The sequence below is a fragment of the Elgaria multicarinata genome, chromosome 1 (genome assembly GCF_023053635.1).
Source record: "Elgaria multicarinata webbii isolate HBS135686 ecotype San Diego chromosome 1, rElgMul1.1.pri, whole genome shotgun sequence".
Lineage (NCBI taxonomy): Eukaryota > Metazoa > Chordata > Lepidosauria > Squamata > Anguidae > Elgaria > Elgaria multicarinata.
In genome coordinates, this window is record NC_086171.1 from 46022924 (window position 1) to 46048525 (window position 25602).

At 41.0% G+C, this 25602-nt stretch overlaps 1 protein-coding gene across 1 annotated transcript in view; it reads right to left on the reverse strand.

Annotated features, from left to right (window-relative positions):
• CUBN (cubilin) overlaps window positions 1-25602 on the reverse strand; it is a 222405-nt gene that overhangs the window by 54118 nt on the left and 142685 nt on the right. Inside the window, exons 34-46 of the mRNA XM_063147614.1 lie at window positions 25259-25372; window positions 24969-25097; window positions 22690-22822; window positions 18109-18314; window positions 15977-16158; window positions 12518-12710; window positions 10022-10219; window positions 9282-9428; window positions 6059-6249; window positions 4591-4774; window positions 3950-4124; window positions 2327-2505; window positions 1151-1360 (exon numbers count right to left, since the gene is read on the reverse strand). Coding sequence (XP_063003684.1) covers window positions 1151-1360; window positions 2327-2505; window positions 3950-4124; window positions 4591-4774; window positions 6059-6249; window positions 9282-9428; window positions 10022-10219; window positions 12518-12710; window positions 15977-16158; window positions 18109-18314; window positions 22690-22822; window positions 24969-25097; window positions 25259-25372 — 2241 coding nt within the window. The remainder of the gene's footprint in view (window positions 1-1150; window positions 1361-2326; window positions 2506-3949; window positions 4125-4590; window positions 4775-6058; window positions 6250-9281; window positions 9429-10021; window positions 10220-12517; window positions 12711-15976; window positions 16159-18108; window positions 18315-22689; window positions 22823-24968; window positions 25098-25258; window positions 25373-25602) is intronic.

Here is a 25602-nt window from a genome sequence, read left to right on the forward strand (position 1 = left end):
TATCCCAGGAAAATGGAGGGATCATCCCTGCCTGCTCCCGGGATCCTCTGTGTGGCATCTGGATGCACAGGGACGATCCCGGGACGATCCTGGGAAAAATGGCTGATGTAGAAAGGGCCATTTCTATGAGCAAAGTATATGATATTGAGCATGAGCAAAGTATATGATATTACCAAGTATATGATATTGAGCATGAGCAAAGTATATGATATTACCAAGTTCCATATTGAAACAAACCTTGGATAGAAGTGATCACACTCTTTGGCACCACTTGTGATCAAGCAGTCACACTTATTTCCTCCCACAGTTGTGTTCTCTGGAGTACATCACCAGGCTGTTCCATCCACTTTGGCCCTTTCTACAGCTAAGGATTATCCCAGGAAAATGGAGGCATCATCCCTGCCTGCTCCCGGGATCCTCTGTGTGGCATCTGGATGCACAGGGACGATCCCGGGATGATCCTGGGAAAAATGGCTGATGTAGAAAGGGCCCTAGAGCATCCAGCATTCCCAAGCCAGCCATGCTTGGGAATGCTGGGAGTTGTAGGGCATTTTTTGTCTAAACTTGGATAGGATTATGCCTGAAACTTTTTTCAATAAGTAAATAATAGAGCAAGAATTAGGGGAACAATTGTATGCTTTCATATTGGCTTACCTTGTAAACATCTTACTTTAGATCATGCATATGCTGCCTAGACATTACTTTATTATCCCTCACATTTAAAGACCAGGCTATTCTTTGTTATGTAATGTCAGCAAGCATGGGAAAGGATGTGCAAAGCTCACCTCCTGACTCTTGATCATTCTAGCTCCTTGTGTTGAGATAGCAACAGCTAAACTTACCAGGCAGTTCAGAATTGCTACATAAGGGGACTTTTACGTTGGGGGGGGGAAGTGTCAAAATAAGGCAAATTTATCAATGGCTTTGTGTGATGCTATATGGGGCATAAGGATGGTTCTATCCACTTAGCACTGATGGCAGCAGTGGAAGGATATAACAAGAAGGACTGGAAAGGTTTGGCAGGTAACTGATGCAGACAAGGATAGGTGTGCCCCACTTTGAGCGGCAAATCTTGCAATAGGAGATAGCATCAGGCTGTTAGTTATTCCACCAGAGCATGAGAGAAGGAGTAACAGTATTAATCACAGACCTGAACCATGATTTTCTCGAATTTCCAAGTAGTCCTTTGCACACTCTGATGAATTCTGAATATCTAGTGCTTCAAAGCTAATGGTGAGATAATGATCCGTAGGTCCATGGAGAAACCATTCGCACAGCAAATTGTCTGGATAGTGATGACCAGGAAATCCAACACTGTCAATAATACCATTTTGTCCCATCAATGTTCCGCCACATATTGCTGCAAAGAAACACAGTGGTGTTCACCTGTCCTATTGCTGGAATTTTGCATCTTTCCTTCCCATGAAAAAACACAGGAGAAAGCATGTTTTCAAGGGGATCACTGAATGGAACATGGGTTTTTCATCTGAGGATCTGAGCACAGAGTTTGTTGAGTGCTGGAACCTCTTGACCTAGAGCCATTCAACCAATGATATCCATATCATTTCAAATATTGTGAAGTACTACTTACTGCAAAGTGTTGGCCACAGAACACAAATTATTCATGTCCGCAGGCCAAAGCTTCTTCCTTTCAGCTACCCCACAATGGCCAGAAAAATTAGAATATAAGAAGAGTCTTGCTGGATCAGACCAAAGGGCCATTTAATCCAGCATTCTGTTCCCACAGAAGCCACCAGATGCCCAAAGGAAGCCCATGAGCAGGACATGAGTGCCACAGCACCATCCCACTTCTGTTCCCTGGTGACTGAGATCGAGTGGGATACTGCCTATGACACTGGAAGAAATATATAGCCATCGTCATTAGTAGCCATTGTTGTCTTATTGTCCAAGAATTTCTATAATTTGATAAAACAACCTTCTTTTTCTTCAAGACAGCTAGCTTAATGTTAGGGGACAATTCCGATCACTGAATACTATCTCATTATTCAATGCAAATTTGTGTTATTCCACAAATACGAATATTTATTAAAGCGTTTCTAAAGTACACTTTGGAATAGTACCGACATTTTTCATTAGTCTATACAAGCATCTTCCAGGATTGACACAATTCTGTGTCATTCTAAATATATTGGAAAGTTGAGGCAGAAGCAGGGGTTGGGTAGGTATTTTGAATAATTTTTAGGGCCTGACTAAGTTCATTTAGTTCAAAGTGTACAATCTGGTTCCTAAATTCACCCTTTCCCCTTCAGATGTCAGATCAGTAAAATGTCAGATCAGTTAGACAGTGCTGAAATGTTCATTTTACCTCTTGAATACTTGGCATTGAATCCAGCCCGTGTGTCTATGCCATCTGACCGAAATCTCATATATAGGGTGGAACCAGAAGACCTTTGAATGCCTGGCAGAGAATTCCCACACAGCCTAGCGATCTCTGGTGCACTGGAGTCAGAACCATCACGTAATTCAAGATAACTCAATGTGCAGCTAAAAGACAACAACGGATGTATACATTTAAAGGGGAAAATTGTTTATGCAACATTTCAAGAAGTATCTAGAACCTGGACCTAACAACCTTCAGCATGCTCAAATCTGAGGGGGCAGAAAAATCAAAGACAGAGAGGTTAGCAATCAATAAAACTAGGGTCATCTGAGATGTAAATCAATTGCAGGGGGGGGGAATCTAATTAGGTCACAACACCAGGCACACGACACTTCACAGTTCTTTACCCTCTGGTTTGAAGCATGGGGAAAGCGGCTTTGAGCATTGGGTTGGAAAACGATGAATTTAGAATGCTTACTTCTGATTCATTGAAGTGCTAATTATGAATGCAATTAGTTCAATCAAGCATCAGTGTAAAAGCGATCAGACCTACCTTCAAACACATATGAAACAGCTATATGATAAAGATGATTTTGACTCATATAAATTCAATATATAATTGTCCCTAAGCATCAGTCCATGGTGAGGCAGGCAGGTGGATGGAGTGTGTGTGTGTGTGTGTGTGTGTGTGTGTGTGTGTGTGTGTGTGTGTGTTAAGAGTATTAACCAGAGAATGAAGGGAAGGTACACAAAGGGAAAGAAAGCAAACACATCTCACCACTGGCATTTTTTCCCCTTCATGAAATAATCAAGGCAAGCATGATTGAAAATTTAAATCCACTCTTTCCTTCAAATGGTTCTTTGTATTGTATTTTAAATGAAACAATACATTCTAAATGAGGATTTAAATGTTGCTTGATAATTAAGCAGGAAATAAAACGTGGATCATTCACTTGTCTCTGTATTCTCCAAAAGAGCTTGGTCCTTTTATGCCAAAGACAATATACCCATGAAATAACTGTCAGACTCCCGCTGGTGTGATTCATGTAAGCCTTAAAGAAGAACATAATTAGTAGCTAAACCAAAGAAGGATTGCTTTGGTTGCCAGATGTCTCCCTAGATTTCCAGCTTTCTAGCACTTGCAGTAGATGGGGGAGCCCAACGTGGCTGTCAATCATCCTGACCACTCCCTTTCCTATTCTAGAACCCCTCACCTAGGGGCCCTTCAGTCCTTTTCCAGATTGATTTGGTTTTGGGGAGGAGAAAATGTGGGAACTGAGATGGGGGTTTCTCCCCGTCACATATCCCAGAAGAATCAGATCATCTTTTCTAGGGAAGTACCTCACCATTATTTCCATCCCTTGTGGTGGCAGAGAAAAAGATGGAACATTCTAGAAAGGAAACCAAATTAGCACAGACCTCCCCCGCCCCCCACCCCACAACTATATAGACTGCCAATGGCTTTACTGTAGCATAAAGATATTATAATCACATGTACTCTAGATTTATAAGAGAAATCAAAACAAGATGTTGACAGAGGACCTCACTACATGTAAAAAAATCTTCAATTACAACTTTAGAAAATGTAAAGATAACTAATGCAAATACTTGGTTGAAGGCTGAATATCAAACTGATCCTCAAACTGCAGCTCCACTGCTCCGCCATAGGGAGCAATTATTGTCCAGACGCAATCAGCATGTAGAGGATAATTGTCAGGATAATTGGGTGAAGAGATAAATCCAGAGAGGCTGGTTTCACTGATATAAATGTTCCCTCCACATGCTAGAAACAGAAAAGCATTACGAACGTCTTCAATAGGATAAAGAACACGCATAACAAGTTCCTTACCAGGGCATTCAATCCTCACACCATTAGAAAGGCGTGAGGTGCAGAATGAGGCCACTCCCACTGGTCCCACCCACTCCGCAGCTGAACTGCACCATCCTGCAGACCTGAAGTAGCCTGCTGAACATGTGTAGGCTTCCTGCATTTCATCAATATTTTCCTACTTACACAGAGCCTTTGTTTGTGTTGAGTGCTAATCCTTGACAGAATTTAGGTGCCTGTTGAAAAGCTATCTGTATATGCAGGCATTTCCTGATTTTAATACCTAGCTTGGTAGATTTTCTTGGCTGCTGTTTTTATCTTGGTATTTTATTTTAACTGTTGTTTTAATAATTTTAATATACCACCCTGTGATTTGATATTGAAGAGCAGTATATAAATATTTAAAATTAGTGATACTCACCAAGACCCTTTGCCTCGTACTTCAGTTTGAAGCCTTGCCCTCCATTACTGCTATCAGAATTGAACTGGACAAACAGCTGGTTATCTGTCGTATACATCGTAGAAAAAGATCTGCTACCACAAAAGCGTCCATTCCTCCCACTGGGCCCTAGTGGTGGGGCAGAGTGATCTGGTCCATTTCTAAGCTAAAAAGTAAATTGTGAGCATTGTCAAGGAGAACAGTTTCTCAAGAAATAGTCCTAGAGAAGTCTTCTAGAAAACACATAATCATCAAAAATGTATACACTACTGTTAAATGTGCAAGGTGCTTTACAAGTTTTATTGTAGCTTCACAACAAATATGCAAGATCAAAGTAGTAATCTCATATTACAGATAAGAACTGATGTTCCTCGTTCAATGTCACTCAATGCATTCAGGGAAGACTTGAGATTTCAACCCAGCCCTTTCAGGCCTAAGATTATTTCACATATTAGAAAGCGAATAAGTCTACTGTAGTTCACCCCATAACGTAACAAAGGAAATGCAACTTTTTTATGATGAGGACCTACCACCATTGGGGACCTGGGGACCCTATACACATGGCTAAATCCCCTCACACATGTTGATTCACCACACATTAGATTCACTGATCAATAATTTGTGATACGCTCTTCTTCATCTATATGATTATATAGGGGCTTTCATGTCAACACTGCCATTAACATAGGTATTTAATGGCAGTATTCTGCTTAAAGCCATTTGAAAACAAATTGCCCACTTAGAACTACTTTTAATTGTTAAAGAAGTAACAATGCTTAGTATGCTTTTAGTATGTTTTTAGGATTGTTTTTAACAGTGTATACTATGTTTTTAATCAGTATTTTATGCATTTTATGCTTGCTGTTGTTCCTGCCCCGATCCAACTGGAGAGGTGGGTAAGAAATATATTATTATTATTATTCATATCATGGAATGTGAGGGCTGTCAAACCTCTTTCAACCTGAGGGCAAATTCAATTTCGGTGGAGCATTCAGGGGAACATTCCAGTGGTGGGTGTGGCTAAAATCCCAGCATATTTTAGCTTCCAGTTCTTACCGCCAGTAACTAAGCCTTAGGAGAGGCATTTCAACCTTTACGAATGGGGGAATAAATGTGCACAAGCTAGGAAATAACCAAGCAATTAGTGGCTGGGGAAAAAGGGGGTGTAGCCATCTGGGGAGACCTGGACTACTGGATTGGGACCCCAGGTATGCCAGATTTGGACTGCAGACATGAGGTTCAACATTCCAGATTTAAAGCCATTGAAAATGGAAAAGAAGAGCAAGCATATTTTCACTGCCCTTGCCTTCCACATTATTCTGACCTTTTCCTAGAAAGAAAACTAAGAACCAAACTACATTTGTGATAGGAAGAAAGCTGCCACTGGCACCATGCTTAATGCCACATGTAGCCTTGCTCTGCATTTCTGACCTAATCATATTCGCCTCACCTCAATATAATCTCCACGGCTGCAGGAAATGTCATCATTCAGCACCTCAAATGGCTGTTCAAAATGGACACCAATGATAAAACCAGCAGTAGCCAGAACATGCCAAGAACAATTGAGGTTAGGAGGGTAGGTCTCTGGATAGTTGGGCGAAGTGATCACACCTCTGTCAGCATGAAAGTAGCCACCACAACCTGAATAATAGGGATTAGAGTCCATTAAAAAAGTATTTTTTAATTTTTTTTTAATTATATTTAATTCCTATCTCCTCCAAATCTACAAAACTGAGGTGTCTCTATTTAGGGTAGGGGTGGGCAACTTTGGGACGTCTGGAGACGATTTTCACCCCTGCGTCTTCCCCACCCTTACAAGCTGCACCTCCCCACTATCCCCCACAGTGCCAATATAATTTTAAAACTTAAAATGGCAGCTAGAAAAGCTACAGAGCACTAAAATACTCAAAATTAGCTTACAAACAAGTTTATTTGACTCTTTTGGTGCTCCATGGTTGTCCAGATTCCATTTTTTCCTAATGTTTATTTATTTAATTACAATTTAGGGGCAACAGACGTGCTGCATGTCGACCACTCCAAAGGGTCAGATTGGAACCTCTGTAGGGATAGATTTGACCCCCAGGCCTGACGCTCCCATATCTGTGTATATTTACTGTTTTATACTGTATCCTTTTATCTGTACGCCGCCCTGTGACCTTATTGATATAGGGCAGGATATAAATGTTTGAAATAAATAATAAATAAATATCAGAGAGAGAGATAATGTTGTACTTGGCATTTCAACTAACCTATGTTTCATGAACTGATTCACTGGGCCCATTCAGAAGACACCTTAAACCATGGCTTTAACCATGGTGGTTAAGCCAGAAAGCCAGGCTGTGTTCAGAAAATAACGTAAACCACGGCTTTAACCACGGCGAATAAGGCTTTTTGCTTTATTCACCATGGTTAAAGCTGTGGTTTAAAGTGTCTTCTGAACACAGCCCTGCTTTCTGGCTTAACCACCATGGTTAAAGCCGTGTTTTAAGATGTCTTCTGAATGGGGCCACATACTGGACGTACAGCATCTGAGGTATTATTTCCTGGACAGAGGAAACCACAACTTCTTCTGAAGCAATTGTAAATGTTTGGACATTTAAGAAGGACTAGAAGGAATCTCCTCTTTTATCCTTTTAAAAGCATGTCATTTGAGCTTCTCCAAATAGAGAGACTCTCCATTTATTTATTTATTTATTTCAGAACCAAGCAGTCTGGTCTTTCATCATATATATCGGGGTGGGTGCTTTCTTGTTCTTTGTGTTTTTAGGCTCTTACGAAATGTATAACCACATAAAAACTGTTGCACTATTTCATTATATGAAATGTACGTGCCAAGTTCTTAAAAAAAGAAACCACAACATTGCAAAGGCAGCATGCAAATCTGACCATAAGAGAAAGGTTTTCTTACTTCTGGGAAAGTGTCAAAAGACTTTGACCAACTATCTCTTTAGTACTTTTGCTGCTGTTTAAACTTTGGAAATTTAATGAATTTAAGCATATATATTTTTTTTGGGGGGGGGGAATGTGCACCAGCAGATTCATCCTAAGCCAGCTTGGGTTCCTTGGAAGAGGAAACAAGAGAGGATATAAATGTAATCATAAATACATAGTAGAAATATGTTGAGAGGATTCCTCTGATCAGGTGTTAGCAGGCTGCTTAGTGGTAGAGCAGGCACTGCAGGCACCCATGGTATTTAGCAACAAGTATGCAATTTTAAGAAACCTGGCAGAGTAAAAGAAAGCAAAGGTGGGATAACTAACAGCACAAATTATCTTTCCCCAAGCCCTGAGTTTCTAAAGGTCGCATATGGCAGGCTAAATGAGCAACACCAGTCGAGTCAGGCCTATACATAATCAAGAACCATGAGGCGGGCCAGTGATAATTAAGTTGTACAAGCCTATTCCAGCCCTCCCTAGGATGATTTAATCACTGGTCCAGTTGCAAGATCAGGATATCCCCCCCCCATTGTTTTTTGGAAAGCTCATGATTTTGATAGCTTTGGGCACTGCACTCTTTGACTAGTTTTGTCCATCCCAGGTCACCTTTTTGACATTTGCAATAGCTCTTGCAAAGAGTTATCCCCAACAGCTGTTGATGCTGCCAGAGAGTTTTCCTCTAGCCCCTTGGTGTCATTGTTATGGTGGATCTGACACCCACAGTTGCTATGAAGCCTTTATTAAAATAGTACAAGAACCCAGGGGTTCAAGCCCTCAGTGCTCCTTTTTCTCCAACCACTTCCAATTGATTGCATTATAGTTGATTCCAGTCCCCACGCACAATGGTCCAACCCCACTGAAACCGCTCAGGATCCAGTTTCTCCAATCAGTTCCTGTGGAAGCTGGTGGCTCCGATTTTGGAGGGGATGTGAATCCATTCCAGGTTTCAGTAAAAAAAAAAAAAAAAATCAAAAGGAGTTTGCCCTACCACCGCAATATCCTTGCATCCAGAAGCCCACCTCATATCAGCATGGATGTTACACATGTCCGCAGCCTAGACTATGCACTGCAGCCCTCGGATTAGTGGCCAGGAGGATTCTAAAGCTAATTTCCCCAGTAGTTGAACCTGTTACATGGAACTTCATACATTAAAAATTATATTTAGTGGTTTGTTCTGCATGTTCTGTTTGTAACGTACTAATAATCTGGGTTTTCTATAACAAATACTCTGCTAGCTAATTTCCCCAAATAATTATTGGACATTTTCAATTCTTGTGTGCTTAATAATTTTTTCCCCATTTCTGAAAAAAAAAGGGGTGTGGGTGTGTCATTCAGTCTTCACCAGTAGCCAAAATGTTCCTTTGCCAAGATTACAAGATCCTTAATAGATGCATGTTTTGGAATGTGTGAAAATGTGTACATGTATATAGACTGCACATTTGGTAATACAGGACAGACAATGATAATTAAATAAAATGAGTCTATATTGGGCCCGTTCAGAAGACACCTTAAACTATAGCTTTAACCATGGTGGTTAAGCCAGAAAGCCAGTCCATGTTCAGAAGACACCTTAAACCTCGGCTTTAACCATGGTGAATAAGGCTTTTTGTTTCATTCTCCATGGTTAAAACCGTGGTTTAAGGTGTCTTCTGAATGGGGCCAATCACTTCATTCCTGTTTTTCCCAATAAATTTGCAAAGGGAAAAAAATCAGATATGTTTTAAAAGGTAACTTACTTTTGTGGTAAGTAGCATTAAACCCAGCACCAGTGATACTTGCATCGGAAGTGAATTGAATGAACATGGCATCCCCAGTTGATCTTATTGGTCCAGGAATTTCACGGCCGCATACAGTGGACAGAACTGGGGCAAGACTGTTGTCTCCTATGAAAAGAAATGGGATAGGAGTGCATTGACATGCACCTAAAGGTTGGGTTTCCATTACCAATTATTTGCAGAAGGAGCCATGCTTTATTTGGAGAAGCAACATTACGGTTGGCAGTTCTCATTCAGTTCACCACTGAATAACGTTGATAACCAGACCACGCTGATCACACAGTCATGTTGACTGGTGTAGGGAGGGAGCAACAAATTCTGGAACATCCTGTGTATTTGGACTCCAGAGATAAGTAGAGATGAAATGTAACAGTACACTTGATTTTCAAAATCACAGTTGTCTGAAGGCCGATTCATACATTGCAACAGGCACATAGTGGCCACTGGAAACTGCTTCTGTTTAGTAGTAGCTCCATCTGATGGTAGCAACATGTGGGACCCACCTATTACATGGATGAACCACATTTCATTGAGAATCTAGAGCGAGGCAGGCAAGCCAAGGCAAGCCAGAGGTAGATGTGCAGGTGCATGAAACAAGTAAGCAGGGGAACAGTATTTGTTTTGTTTGCATTTTATTGTAGTGATCACAGGGGTTTTATAACCCAGGGCTTCCATTAGCAGCCCATGAAGATGTTTCTCACCATCTCTGAAGACAAGTGTATCGTAGTTGCATGAGTGGTGAGACTCAATGTCCAAGGCCAGGATGTTGAACTCCACTGTTGAGTCTGCTGCTCTGAGAACCCATGCACATTCCGCATAATTCCTGTAGTTTGAGGGCCAGTCCGGTGAGAACAGGAATAAGGGCACTTCTCCAGTTGTTGAGTACCCTCCACAGGCACCTATCGCAAAAGAGGAAATTCAATTTTAAAAAGAGCGACATTCTCTTCCTGTTTAATGGATGCACTTTGCTCTTCCTTGTATGTGTTCTTGTGTGTGCCTATAATATAAATGTGTTTGTGTGTGTGTGTGTGTGTGTGTGTGTGTGTGTGTGTGTGTGTGTATGAATGATGTATTGCCTCTGAACATGGAGGTCCCATATAGCCATAATGGCTACTAGCCATTGATAGCTGTATCACCCACAATTCTTTTAAAGAAAACTAAGGCAGTGGCCATCACCAAATCCCATGACAAATTTAATACATCTGTGGCATCTACACGGTATTTATTTATTTATGGCTTAATATCGTAAAATACCTAAGTGGTTGGATTAATGAAATCTGTGTTAATTCCCTAGTACAGAGTCAAGCCTGTTCTCCCACCTCTCTTTCCTGTACTCTTGCTTGCAGCTTGGCTCAGTAGAACAGAGCCCAAACCAGCCTAAGTTGGCATGTGTACAGGAGTGAGCATTGGAGTGGCACTACTTTGCACTTGGCTTGCAGCGTGATTTCCGAAAGGTTTACAACTACGGATGGACAAATCTGTCAGTTTCGCTTTCTCCCACATTCCGCTTTCTTAACATCTCAAATAGAGATGCCCAGATTTTGTGAAATTTATTTATTCACAATATTTATATACCAATCCCCATTCAAAATTTCAGAGAGGTGTACAAGATAAAATAAAATCAAAACACAATAAAACACTTTAAAATAGATTTTAAAAGAAACAAAATGTAAAGTGAACCATGGCTGGTCATTAAGGAAAGGCTTCCTGGAATAATGATGTTTTCAGGAGGCGCCGAAAGGAATACAAAGTTGGCGCCTGCCTGACCTCCAGAGGCAGGGGATTCCATAGGAGGGGGGGCCACCATGCTGAAGGCTGTTCCCCTGGTGGACTCCAATCGGAGGATGGGTCTATGTGGAACCACCAGGAGCATGACCTCAGTTGATCTCAGTGACCGGGCAGGTTGGTAGGGGAGAAGGCGCTCCCTCAGGTATCCTGGTCCCAAGTTGTTCAGGGCTTTGTACACAAGTACAAGAACCTTAAACCTGGCCTGGTCGTGAATAGGCAGCCAGTGCAGTTCCTTCAGAAAAGGAGTTACATGCTGGAAAGGGGCAGCTCCTGACAACAGCTGAGCTGCTGCGTTCTGCACTAGCTCCAGCTTCCGGAGCAGCTTTAAGGGCAGCCCCACATCCATCTCACTTGTGCTTCACAGATTGTGCAGTGCTGTTCGTTCCAGTGTCAGTTCACTATCAGATTAGATATTTTTTGTAATGCGGAAAAATATGCAAATAGTTCCATAAGAAAGTTCGCAACAATTTACATAATTTATGTTAGTACATAACATTTAGTGTATTGCCTCCTATTCCATTTGACTCTTCCCTGCTTGGGAAGAGTCTTAATTTGGGAAGAGTCTTGGTTTTGGCCGAAGCTCCCTGGGAGGTTCACAAAAGTTAAAACCATTCAAAGTATAAAACAAACAGTATAAAAACATGATATAAAATACAATTTAAAAGCACAACCAGGACTGTTCAGTCACCATAGATTATCACAGGAGATAATTATCTTGCTAGAGGTTAATTCTGCAGACACTATCTTCTAACAAACCCCTGAGGAAGGCCTTTGAGTAAAACACAGGTTGAAATGCGTTGGGCTTCATGAAAATAAATTATTTGCATCCTGAGAATCCATTTCTCCCTTTTTCTATCCTAATTCAGAGCCACAAGCTTGTCTGATTCCACAGGGATTCAAACCCAGACTTTTAAGACCTAATCACTGAAAGCCCCATTTCCTAAATGGACATCTCTTGTCAGTTTTGCTTTTACCCATATTCAAATGTTTAACTCTCATGTTCTTTCCATCTTGTTTTATAAAGAAATTTGTGAATTTTGTGAATTTCAAAACAAACAAAATTCTCATCTGTTCACAAGCACTGGATTATATCATTCCAGTTTACAGACCAACCAAACATATGCCAAGAATCACACACACTCACTGCCTGCATTTCTATCAGTTATTTTGTCAGTTACTGGACCTGTTCAGACAACACACTAAGCCATGGTTAGGCTCCTAACCCTTTTGCAGCAAATGGTTAGTTAGCATGTTTAAACCATGGTTATGTAGCCACCATGGTTAGAATGGATCACACGACACGCTAAGCCATAACGTTTAGCTCAAAATGTTTAACCACCATGGCTTAGCATGTTGTCTGAACAAGGTCATTGACACAAATGCGTTAGCTACATGAAAGGTAGACAAACCTATTGGAATGGTATTTCCAGCATCTGTAGGAACTTCCACTGCATACCAGTCCAAAAGGAAACCCCTTCCATTTACAGAAAAATCAGAGATGAATTGAAGCGTAATGGAGCTTCCAGAAGAGGTGAAAGAAGAAGGGGTTACACCACAGTATGCTGCAATGAGACGAGAGTGTGTGTTGGGCCCATCATACACCTGTAACAACAAGAGAATAGATTAGCAAGGTGTTTTATTTTTTAAAAAAATAAATGGCCAGGCTGTTTGTAGCAAAGAGAAATGAAAAGCATATTACTGGTGCTGTGGATTTAAACAGAGAGCTAGTGTTTAAAGTAATTAACAAATGTTTAGTCATCCTGCAGACTCCTTAGCAATTTCCTTTGCCACCCCTGCTGCCACATCTCTGGCTCAAAGGAAACACTACTATTCTAAACTACAGCTCCCAAGATGCACTTTGTGGAATTTATGTAGAATGAGAGTTTGCTTTGATGGAGAACTCTTATCTGAGCCCACATGGGCGAGTTCGTTATTTTCCGAGTAAATGACAAACTCACTCAGGGTAAGTTTGCCCATCAGTACTTAAGAGTTTCTGAAAGTGTGCTGGTTCCTCAGTCCTGATGGGTTTTTTGAGGAGAAAACAAACTTCTCAGCTTTAAAGGAATGAGATGGGGTTGGTCCTTTGTTCCATACTTTTATTAAAGCCCTGTTCAGGCTTTCAAGAGAATGTCTGAGGGCCTAAAGTGTGTACTGGGACAAGGCTGTGTAAAGCTGACCCCTCCACCTATGTTTCTGGGAGCACTGCCATTTTGAACTGGCAAGTTCTGAACAGGAGCTCTACTTGCATTCACTTGAATCTCAGCGTGAAGGGGAACCCTGATAAAGCACGGGCCACTGTCACAATGAGAACTCTACGCACATAACGAGCCCAAATACAGATTGCACGGTCTGAACTGAGGGGATGGAGGTGGGGTGCCTAGAAATATAGAGGTTAGGGCTTATATTCACAGCCCGGTCCTAGTATTTGCTTCAAGCCCTCATGTGCTCGCTCGAATGCCTGGACAGAGCTCATGTCACCTAGACATCAGCCCTTTTTCAGAGCTACACAATACTTCCTCTCTCTCTCTTTCTCTCTCTCTTTCTCTCTCTCTCTCTTTCCAATAATTTCAGTTTTGCACTAAAACTCTCATCAGGGAACCTGAAGACCAAATTATACATTATATTAATTGTGTGTTTTAAAAAGTCTGCTTAAACTGGACACTTTCATTTTGAAAGAAAAAAGAGCCATGATAGGTCCCAATCCAGATTGTACCCCTGCACCAGTTTCCTGCCAAAAATCTTTCTTGGCTTCCATTTGCCAGTCTATTTGCTGGGGTGGGGGGAGAGAGCAAATAGGAACTCAGTGGGCTGTATTCAGTGGTCTGGGAGCCAAAGGCCTGCTTTGCCTATGAAATAAACGTGGCCAGTTCAGGCACACTTTTTAAAAAGCATGTTTAACATAGCATATAGTTTGGCTCTTTGCATCTGATGATTAGGCATCTGATTTGAACACAAACTCCCAGCATTCCTCACTATTGGCTATGCTGGCTAGGGCTGATGGGAGTTGCAGTTCAAACACATCTGGAGGACCACATCGTGAGTACAGTCATTCATGAATGGTTCTGCCCAACCCTCTAAGACCTAAGAGAGGAAACAGTCAACCATGCAATCCTATTCATCTTCTCAGTAGTTCAGTGGGGCACCCTGCCTGGTAACTGGGTACAAAATTGCAGCAGCCGAAGGGTTCAATCCTAACTTAATAGTCAGCAGCCTTCACAGTATCCAATGTAGGGCAGCTGGAGCATGGAGGCAATCCTGTCCTCTGTACTCCAGTCACCCTGCATTTTTGCCTAGATGGGTGATTCTAGGCACAACTATGGGGAGAGGGAGGGAAGGAGGCCAAGACACAAACAGGAAGCTACACAAAGCAGCTTTTGCTGTTTCCTCCCCTACCCACCCCTGGAACTGCCCCCTTTTTGACCTCTCCATGCTCTGTTTCCCAAGATGTACCTGGTATGACGAGAACTGCACCAGCTCTGAGGGAGCAGGGAGAGCAGTTTCTGGGCTCCAAGGTTAGAGCCCTGGTTCTGACCTCGGAGCCTAGAAACTGAAAAATCCTATGGCCCTCGAGACAGTGTCTAGTAGCCATAGGATTGCACCCTAAATGTCTTACTTCATACACTTCCAGTTCTAACCAGGCTATTCACTTCTGGAATAAGTTGACTCCTAAGCTCTCTGAGGTCTGGTTTCTGACATACAAACCCATTGTTTAAAAGAAACAATACCACGAGACAATGGCTGAATTAAAATCCCACAAACTGATATACATTCACAACAAATGTTTCTGTAAGCAGTCTCTTTTAGCTACCAAAATGCCGCAAGAGCACAATAACATTTTTGGTTGGGTGTGTGTGTGTGCGAAACAAAAAATAACCTTGCATTCCCCCTCCCCCAATATCTAGTGTGATAGTGAGTCATTAGTGATGATTCACCCAAATTTCTCCATATGTTAAAGGTGGGGTCTGCTTTACTAAGTTTCAAAAACTGTTATGTGATGTAAAACCAAACTCAACATAGAAAATGAAAGGAAAAAAATGAGGGGAACCAGAGGGTGATTTTATAGGATGGGTGATCCTGAGATTCCAGTAATTGGCCTAGCACTTTTCAAATTACACAAGTCATAATAATGTGACAATTTGGCCTGATAAGGTTGAAACATAAGAAAGTTGTTTAGCTATGTGGACAGCAAATCTATAACTGGACGGACACACACACACGAGCATCTACTAGGATCACCATATGAAGAGAGGTCAGGGCTCCTGTATTTTTACAGTTGCATAGACAAGGGAATTTCAGCAGGTGTCATCTGTACGCATGCAGCACCAGTTAAAGTTGCAGGAGCCCTACCCTCTTTTGTATCTGATCACTCTAGTATAGCTCCTGCAGCTTCAACTGTTGTGATGAAGAGGGAATTTCATCAGGTGCTGTACGCATATGAATGACACCTGCTGAAATTCCCTTTTCTATACAACTGTTAAAAATACAGGAGCCCTGTCCTCCTTTCCATATGGTCACCCTAGCATCTGCTACCTGGGGCTGCTGCTTCATTCTGCCTAATGTTAGGACTGGTCCCAATCATTCATAAGGATAAGCAGAATAGTAAGACTTAACTGCCCTATGAAAGCATCTGCTAAGTGCAAGCAATTACACCCTTTTTTATATAGGTGGCATATTGTTTCACCCTTATTTATGTTGTAACCAGTCTTGTTATCCTTTTCTGCTTATTCTGGACAAGCATTTTGAACTTAATGTTAAGGTCTGATATCATCTCCATAAAGAGATTTCATGTACAAATTGGTTGTGATAGACCTGTGATGGGCCATAATTCCCCAGAATAAAAGGTGTGTGTCACACAATGTCAAGCCTACCTTCAGCTTGTCGTAGTAGCAGTTAGACAAATCTTCAATTTCCATCTGTAAGATCTGGCCATGGATCATTTGTGTCGCATTAACAGTTATTGTCCACTGGTAGTTGGAGCGATGAGGGTAATTTCTAGGCCACAGCGGAGAAGCGATTTGTCCACTATTGCCCACAATATTATTTCCAAACACTGAAAAATGAGAGATTTATGGTAGTTTACAAAATGTCCATTAAATCAATTTGTTGTATAAATAGTAATTTGGAAAATAGTTTGAAAGTCAAGGAAAATGATTTACTTCCTTTCCTTCTTACAAAATTGGGGGCATGGTTATTTTACCTTAGCAATAATGCTAAATATTCAGTCACCTCTATGACCTTAAACACAAGCATATGAGTAACTTTGCGACTGTGTGAAGGGGAGTGGAAACATATATTCATTAAGGGTGTGTACTCAGCCCCAGAATTATCTGGTAACCACAAACATCTGCAGAGCATTCAATCTTACATAATAGAGATTGGCCGCTTCCAAACCTATCGACTCCTATCAGAGCGGAGACGTGCCCAATCGGAGCTTCTAAAGTCTCCAGAACTGTCGTGTCTGTGTGTATCTAAAGTGAATATCTCTGTATCTGGAAAACGCTGAGCGGGGTGAGGGGTACCTTTGATATTGACATCTGTGGCTAACCAATTAGGAATAGCCATAGCACTCTCCCTGACCATGTTCTCCTCCAATCGCAGTATTTGGGGAAGTGGGAAACACTAACTGGCTGCTGATCCTGGCCATGAGGGGAGGGGAGGGTGGGCATTTCTGCTTGGACTCCTCGAAGTCAATATTCCACATTTCCATAGTGTGAAAGTGCTGCTGGGCTGGCTGGCATGCTGAGTGAGAAAGCTTCTACACCTGAGTCAGGCACAGGCAGGCTCTTTATTTTAGTGGCTGGGCTTCCCATTCCAGGGGCTGGGGGTCCATCTAATAGATCTGCAGGGCACCAGGCTTGAGAAGGCTGGAGTGGGGAATTTTTTTAAAAAAAATCTTACAAAAAAATCGAAGCATGAACCAATCTGATTCAAACTTGGTGGGGCTAAAGCTCTCCTTGAAAGCTATCACTATTCCAAGTTTTATCTCTTTATCTTTAAAAATGAGGGAGCTGTAAGCATTTCTGTTAATACTGGTTACCCAAATACTGAATGGTTCTTCAACGGATAATTTGACGAGGCAGAGAGGGGGGAAGGGGAGCAGCTCTGAAATCGATGCAGAGAATCACCTCTATGGAGCTCCAGATCGAATTTCAAGGCAGAGAAACCCGCTTTGCACACCCCTAATATTCATGGCATTTTAAATAGATAGGCTTGTGCAAAGTTAGATTCAACTCTCTTCCTCATCAAATAGATTAGCAAGTTATCTGCTGATGAAAAAAATAAAAAAGGAAAGGCACACTTAAAGCACAATTCTATGCAGCTGTAGAAGTAAGTCTTATTAAGGTCAATAGGACTTACTCCCATGTAATTGTGTGTAGAATTGCAGACACAGAATGATGGAGGGGAGATATCACAATGACCAAAATTAAGGGAATTCTTAGACATTTATTCAAACATAAGACAGGGACGTTGCATGAAGTTGAATTTAGAGTGCAACTATAAGTACACTTAGAAAGGAGTAAGACCCAACTGAATGGGGCACACCTCTGTGTAAACTTGCATGGAACCTGGCTTTTAATGTGATCTCTTTATGCTACGAAGAGTAGAAGTAAGAAAGGTCACTGCACAAGCTAACCAAGTTGTTTCCAGATATACACCATGTGAAAATCAGTTAGTCTGGGCATATATCAGAAGGGGATACTGGATCTGTTAATTAGAAATACCTACCATGGCTTAGTGTGTCTCATTCTCTCAATCACAAGAAGGGATTACAATCACCAGTCCACACATAAATATGGATTGAAAGGTGTGTGTGGGGGGGACACCTTGTATTTTACAGCAATGCTTCTAAAACCATATTCATCCATTTCAGTTATGGTGCTGTTGACTGATTCCCCAGAAGGCGAAACACAGCTATACTGTCGTGGCATGTATCTTTCCTTCCTTGCTTGCAAACGATCTGTGAAATCACCCTTTCTCTTTGAGTTCAATATTTACTTACAGTGAGCAAATGTGGCTTGGAAGCCCCTTCTACTGTCTGAAGAATCAGAGGCAAATTTCACCCACAGGCTGTGTGCAGTGATAGAGGTGTAATTCACTGGCAAGGAGTTTCCACAGTATCGTCCCAACAGCTGGCCACTGAAACTGCCTTCCCTGATTTCAACATAGTCCTTGGTACAGCCTTCGCTTTCTTCCATCTGAAATTCTCTGTTTTCAACAGGCGATAGGGACGTGTTAATTAATGTAACTAACAGTATGTTTTATTTAAAGTAAAATATCGTGGAAATTGATATGCTGGATCAATCTATCAGTCATTTCACACTTTCCTCCTTATGAGGGTTAGTAAAACAATAACTATGATTAAGAAGAACTTCAAAACATTCTTGAAAAAGATCTATTCACTATTAGGGTATCATCCATGAGGGGAAAGTTATTGACAAGCCTTGTATCTCATTAAGGCATGGGGCTAGCTCTCCAGTGTCTAAATCAAATGCCCTACTTTTTACAGGTCTCTTGTTCACCATATGGAGACACCCTCTTTGTGATGCAACAGAGTTCTATCTGCCTAAGAAACCATCATCATCATTATTATTTAATTTATATCCCTTTTCCCAGTACTGGGACTCAAGGCAGTTCACAAGATTAAAACATGTACAATTAAAACATAAATATAAATTACAAAAGTTAAAATAGAATTAAACCTACAGTAAAATTAAAAACATATTAAAAAAAAAACCTGTAACATTAAAAAGTGGTGGGGGGTGGTCCAGGTCCAGTATAGTTCCAAAAGCCTGCTGAAACAAAAAAGTTTTTGCCTGCCTCCAAAACTGTAGCATAAAGGGAGCCCACACACCTTCCCCACACACCTGTCTTAAATGCTGCTTCCAGATAGCTGGAGCCAATTTGCTTAACCTCTTAATAGTCGAGAAATCTCAGCAACACTGAGATTTCCTTGCTGGCTGGGGATGATGGGACTTCTAGTCCAACAAATATGGAGGGCACCAGGTTGGGGAAGGCTGCCATACACTTTTCCCAGTGAAGCCAAGTTTAAGAACTGAAAAAAGCAGGTGATGACTTTTGGGATCCCTTAAAATTCAAGGACTTTCCTCTGTAAAAGAGGACACATAGCCAATGTAACATGCACACATGCAATAACGCACACGCATACACATACACACACACACACACACACACACAAAGTGATCTGGTTTGCATGTAATGGTAAGATGCCGTGAGTGGATTTCCAAAATGGGCCTGGCCATTTTGTATTTTGAAAATCCAAAATGCACGCTGTGGCTTGTCATTACATGCCAACCCAGTGAGGGTGGCTTGTTGGGGTGGTGAACAAGCCACCCACACCCATGGCCTATTTTAGGATTGCAGGTGGCTTGTTAAGCACCCCAACAACCCATCCTCGTGAGATTCACACATAGTGACAAATTGTGGTGCATGTGCTGCATGGGGCAATTCACCCACAGTGGCTTCTCATTATGCACAACTGGCTCAATAACACACTCACACACAAACCTCTTATATTTGCTATATAACTCCTTTCATTGGATAGTGAGCTCCTTCTTAGGCTGGCTTACTCTAGCTGTTTCACAAGCTAGAGTAACCACCCAGGGAGCTTTGGCTGTTGGGCGGTATAAAAATGCAACAAATAAATAAAAATAAAAATATCATTGATAAACAATTATAATTAATGAGTTTCATCATTTCTTTAGTGATCTTGTTATATTATTACATATGTTCTTTTTTGGTTTCCTTTTTTAAAACTTTAAAATAAAATAAAATAAAATAAAACGTAGCAGATGTTTATCCTAACCCTGGGTTTATTGCTTGGTAGATGGAGACACCCTGCACATGGTCAGGGATTATTTCACTTTTGTAGGACCGAACCATAGCACTGATAGTAGGTTCTTCTAATGCCAAACTCAAATGGACCCTAGTTCAAATGTCAATGTAGCAGAAATAGTCCTTTCAAGTTTTAGGGAAAGACATGGTTTGATTTTTGAGAGATTTGGGTGTTTTGTGGGTTGGTTGGTTTCTTAAATGCATGCGACCAGAAGGAAGTGTTGCCTGCCATTTTAAAGCTTTGATGTGGCTTTAGTTTTAGTTTTGGAAGTGTATGTGTATGAGTAATTCCCTCAAAATGCATGACTTCAAAAGCACATGCCATGTGTTCTGGCTTAATTGCTACTTGAAAGGGGCTGGATTAGGGTGGTCACTTATGCATCACCATCATCATCATCATCATCATCATCATCATCATCATCATCATCCAGGCCAAAAGAGCCAAAGATTTGCATAACATTTACATATTCTCATTTATACCCATCCCAATGCAAAATTAGAATAACAACAACAACAACAACAACAACAACCGCCCAGAGAGCTTTTGTAAACCGCCCAGAGAGCTTCGGCTGTGGGGCGGTATATAAATGTAATTAAATAAATAAATAAATAAACAACAACAACTATCATTTGAATAGAAGTACAATACATCTCATCATAAACTTGTGTGTCCCGCTCAGCAGATGCTCACTGTTGATGGGTAACTTCAGGGCTCTTGCTTTGCTCTTTCTTCTTAGGGTTCTTTATCTTTAAATTGGAATTGGACGGGAGAGCCCTTCACATAAAGTACATCTTCAGATAGACGTCCTTCAAATAAAGGAGTGTCCTCTGTAAATAGCACACTTGGCTAATCTAGGTTGGGCCTCAGCTTGGTCAGGTTTATGCCCTTTCATACAGAAGCCATTTCTCCTACCCATGAGTTTGTACAGAATAGGTGATGTTTCCCAGTAGGGAGACTATAGCACTCTGCACATGTTTAATGGCCCATTTATTTATTTATTTATTACATTTTTATACCAATAGCCGAAACTCTCTGGGCGGTTCACAAAAATTAAAATCATGAAGAGCATAAAAACAACCAACAATCTAAAAACACAAATACAAAATACAATATAAAAAGCACAACCACTTTCCTTTAGAAGTGCTGGATGAGTCTTGTTGTGAGGAAGGGAAGGGGAGTTAAGGGGAGTTAAAATAGGAGCCCCCAAATTTCACCAACCCCTGCTCAGTTGCCACATCTGTTCTTACATGAATCGCCTTAGGCATTTATATACATCAGGAACTAATCTGAACACTAGATGCTAGTGTTCATTTTTCCTGTTTTTCTTATTGTCAGTCATGAATTTAAAGTAAAATAGAACCAGAAAGAGGTATTTTTAAATAATTAATGTGCAAAATATCTCTATTCTCAGATTTCTTTCCAGTTTGAGTGGATCCACATGTCTACAGGGTAGTATGAAACAGAATCCAAATCCCATCTGGATGCACTTTGTGTTAATTTAGAGCTACTCCTTAGAATATGGTAGAGAAGCAACTTTACAAAGCCAGTATTCAAAAGATGAATAGAGTTTGCCAATTAAATGGATATAAAACTGATAATGGATAAAGTATATAATATGTGACATCTTACCGACTGTTTGAAGACCACCCACTAATTCTTGATTTTCCTTACAATTATTAAAACCATGAAAAAGAACAATTTACATCAAAAAGGAAAAAAAATGCATAAGCAGTAAGTGAACTACTGGCCTCATTGACATTGGTATTGTGTGTGGGTGTGGGTGTGTTGCTGCTACATTTAATAAGTCAGGACATTACTTGTGGATATACTCGTCCTTTTGCCTAGAATGGATGTGCACACAGGATTTTGAAATTTCCTCATGTAAGAAATGGACTAACTGCATTTGCTTCATTTTGCATTGTTCATCAGTTCAGGAGGGTGGTTTTATATTACTAAACGCATTCAACTCATTTCCTAAAGGGTGTTGTTATTTTTTACATCCTGCACTGTTTTGCTCTAATATTTAGACTTTTGGTATTGCATGCAGTAGTAGTGAGATTCTAATATATGAATCATACAATGAAATGTCTGCATGAAATGTCTGGCCCAGTGCATAATATGGAAGAACTTTCCCGTTCTTTCCAAAGAAGACTACATCCTATATAGTCATTGCATTGTGAAGTTGATGGTGATGATAGAAAACTGCATATACTGGAGCTCTATGTTTTGTATTGTTGTAAACATGAGACTCTAGACTGAGGAACTGTTTAGGACTAGAATTCAAAGTCATCATAGCCAGTCCTGTACTACTATGATTGTTGTTGCATTAACTTAATAAAATACCTCCAGTATCTACATGCAAAGCTTGCAAAGACCCAGTAAAGAAGCTGAAACGTTTATTTGCAAGAAAGCCCATAGTGGCAAAAGGACCAGTAGTAGTAGCAGTAACAGTACTAGTAGTAAGGAACTCTCATTGTTTGTGATATAATAGAAGGCTGGCATTCATAGCAATCGCCTGAAAGTCTACCATGTTCTGTGCTCGTTAATACACAGCTGAAGAAACTGACGGCAGGCCTTTTATGGCTACTACTGTGTTCTCTTTCCAAGTTGTTGTGGGCACTGCTACACTTCTACATGCTTGTAATTACATTTCCTACTAAACACAGTGTTTCCTTCCTGAAGCTCCATTAAAAGACAGAACAATAACCCTTTGGAAATTGGATTTACGTGAAGGACAGCTGGAGCCGGTTGCCAGGGGAGCTTGGAATGTTCCAGACACATTCAACATTCATTGGGTACGGCTCAGGAAAGTTGGGGCTACTGAAGGCTCCTCTCTCCATATGGAAGGTGCCCCCACAGGCTGTAATGAGGAAAGAGAGAGAAATGAACTACAAGAAGCAGCATAAAGGGAGAAAATACCTCAAGCAGATTGGATATTTGGGGAGGCAGGAAAGCATGGGATTTCCCTTTTGTGTAGCTTCTTGGCAAAAACCAAGTATCTTCATCACAGATTTTATGAGTCAAAACAGGAAATCCTGGTAATGGGGGGCAGGGGGGGAAGTGGCTCAATTTCTCTAGTCTTGCAGGCTGTGTGGCTGACTCAGGACATGCCCATAAGAGCAGTGGAGGCTGGTGGCTCCGAGGTCAGCGGGGTGGTGAATCTGCTCTAGGTTTCAGTCAGAACAGAATTCTTAAGGAACCATCTAAGATGTTTTATTTATTTATTTAGCACCATCAATGTACATGGTGCAGTACGTAGTAAAATAATAAAATAGCAACACCCTGCCACACAGGCTTACATTCTAATAAAATCATAATAAAACAATAAGAAAGGGAAGGGAGTGCACCAAACAGGCACCGGGGGCAATAAAACTAACAGTGTAAAAGTAAGATCAAAATCAGGTTCTAAAAGCTTTAGAAAAAAGAAAAGTTTTCAACTGAGCTTTAAAAACTGTAATTGAACTTGTGGTCCGCAAGTGCTCTGGAAAGTGAATTCCAGGCATAAGGGGCAGCGAGAGAAAATGGACGAAGCCGAGCATGAGAAGTAGAGACCCTTGGGCGGGTTAGAAACATAACGTTCGATGCGCGAAGAGCATCTTATTTATTTATTTATTTATTTATTTATTTATTTATTACATTTTTATACCGCCCAATAGCCGAAGCTCTCTGTTTGCACCTTGGAGAGCTCCTTTATAATTATTTCTTTATTACATTTATATACCACCCCACAGCCGAAGCTCTCTGGGCAGTTTACAACAGTTAGAGTTTTGACTGGTTCTGAATGAAACCCGGTGTGGATTCTCCACACTACTGGCATCGGAGCCTTCAGTTTTCCAGACTTCCAGTTAGGCAAAATACCTCAAAATATGGTATAGTGCAGAATGAGGGGTTTGCACTCCAACAGAGCTCCTCTGGCTGCCTAGAGTACGAGCCAACGCCATGCAATGCCTGCCAGAGCCGACATCGATTGTGCAAACAAAATGATGAGCAAACACGAGTCGAAATTCTGGCTGCTCAATGTTGAGAACAGGGAGGGTGGAGTGAACACATGTTGGGACAGTGGAGACGGAGCTTGCGTGCATGCCCTTCGCTATCATCACTCTTTCTGTGCTCACATGTCTACACTGAACGCCTGCACATGACCAATGGGCAAGTGTCAAATACTGCAGTTCTTTTCATGGTGATTGTCTTATGTTCTCAGCCATTAGGTCAGCATGTAAGTTTAGAGAATCGGAATTGCTTCACCACAAGTGGTTTCTCAAGCCAAGACGGGCAATGCAATCACTTTATCTTACACTCCCCTAGAGCAATTCTGTGCTGATCCTTGGTTACAGCTAGGGATGGGCACATCTATAAATTCTTGTTTCTCTTCATTTCTTATTTTTTTTACTCTTAAGTTCAGTTTGTTCCACTCACAGGTTTTTTTAAAAAATGTTTGCATGAAAACGTGTGCACATTTTTGTGCATATTTCTTCTAATACATGCATTTTGTATGCAATTTTGTCTAATATTCACAGCTTTGGCAAGCAATTGCCCTCATATACAGCCTTAACATTATTTTCACTGATATATGCATTTGTGCATACATATTTTGACTGGAGACCTCCATTACAATATTCGTGGAAGTACACATTTTGAAGAATAACAGAGTTTCGGCTCATGCATTAATTTGAAAGGGTAAAATTAGGGATGTTTGCATTAAAATGAATAAATTTAAAATAGAAATTGGGGGAGAATGAATTTCTCCCCTTTCCCTGGTTTCGGCCAATAGTCAAATGTCAAAGTCTTCATTTCCTCATTGGCTGATCCTAACAGATCCCATGAGACCCACCTGATCTTCACTGGCTGGCTTTACTGGTTTTCCAACTAGCTTTGCTCTTTCCTAGTTGCTGAGTCAAGTCCTCATGACAAGCTTCTCATGACAAGGGATGCGGAGGCAGCCTTAAAATAACTACAGCTCAAGGGCTGTTTGTCACTTTTCTAGAAGTATTTGCATACAGACTTACCAGATGTTGATGCAGCCAAGATGGCATGGAAACCTTTGGCAGTAACGACACTATTAGAGACAAAGTTGATGGACATAGCACTGCTGAAAGAAGTAATTGGATGTGGCACCGTGGTGCCACAATATCGCCCTGGAAGAAGCAACATAACAGAAGTAAACATTGCATCGTTGTTCCTGCTTTTGTCTGGCCCACATATCGTCACTTGCTCTTGACCCAGGACCTTTGATTGATACTTCCATAAAAATTAAAAGAGCTCTGATGGATCAGAGTGTTTCCCACCACTGCTGTACCTTGCACAGGTGCATTGTCATTATCGCCCTCCCGAATTTCTACATAATCTGTGCTGCAGTTGTGCCTTCTGTCTTCGGTCTCAAATTCAGTAAATGACAGTGTAACATGGTTGACTGTTGAAAAAGAAGGTTGAAAATAGATGAGAAGGTTTTGCATTTCACTTAAGAAAGACTGAGTGAAAATTTCAAATTGGAGGTCCCCATTTATTTATTTCGTTTCATTTTTATCACCAGGATGAAACAACTTAATCATATCAAGATGGTTAAAATATATATGAATAAAGAGTCTCAGACCTTAGCTAGACCCACCTTTTGTTCCGGGGCAGAGTAGGGGAGATCTTGCG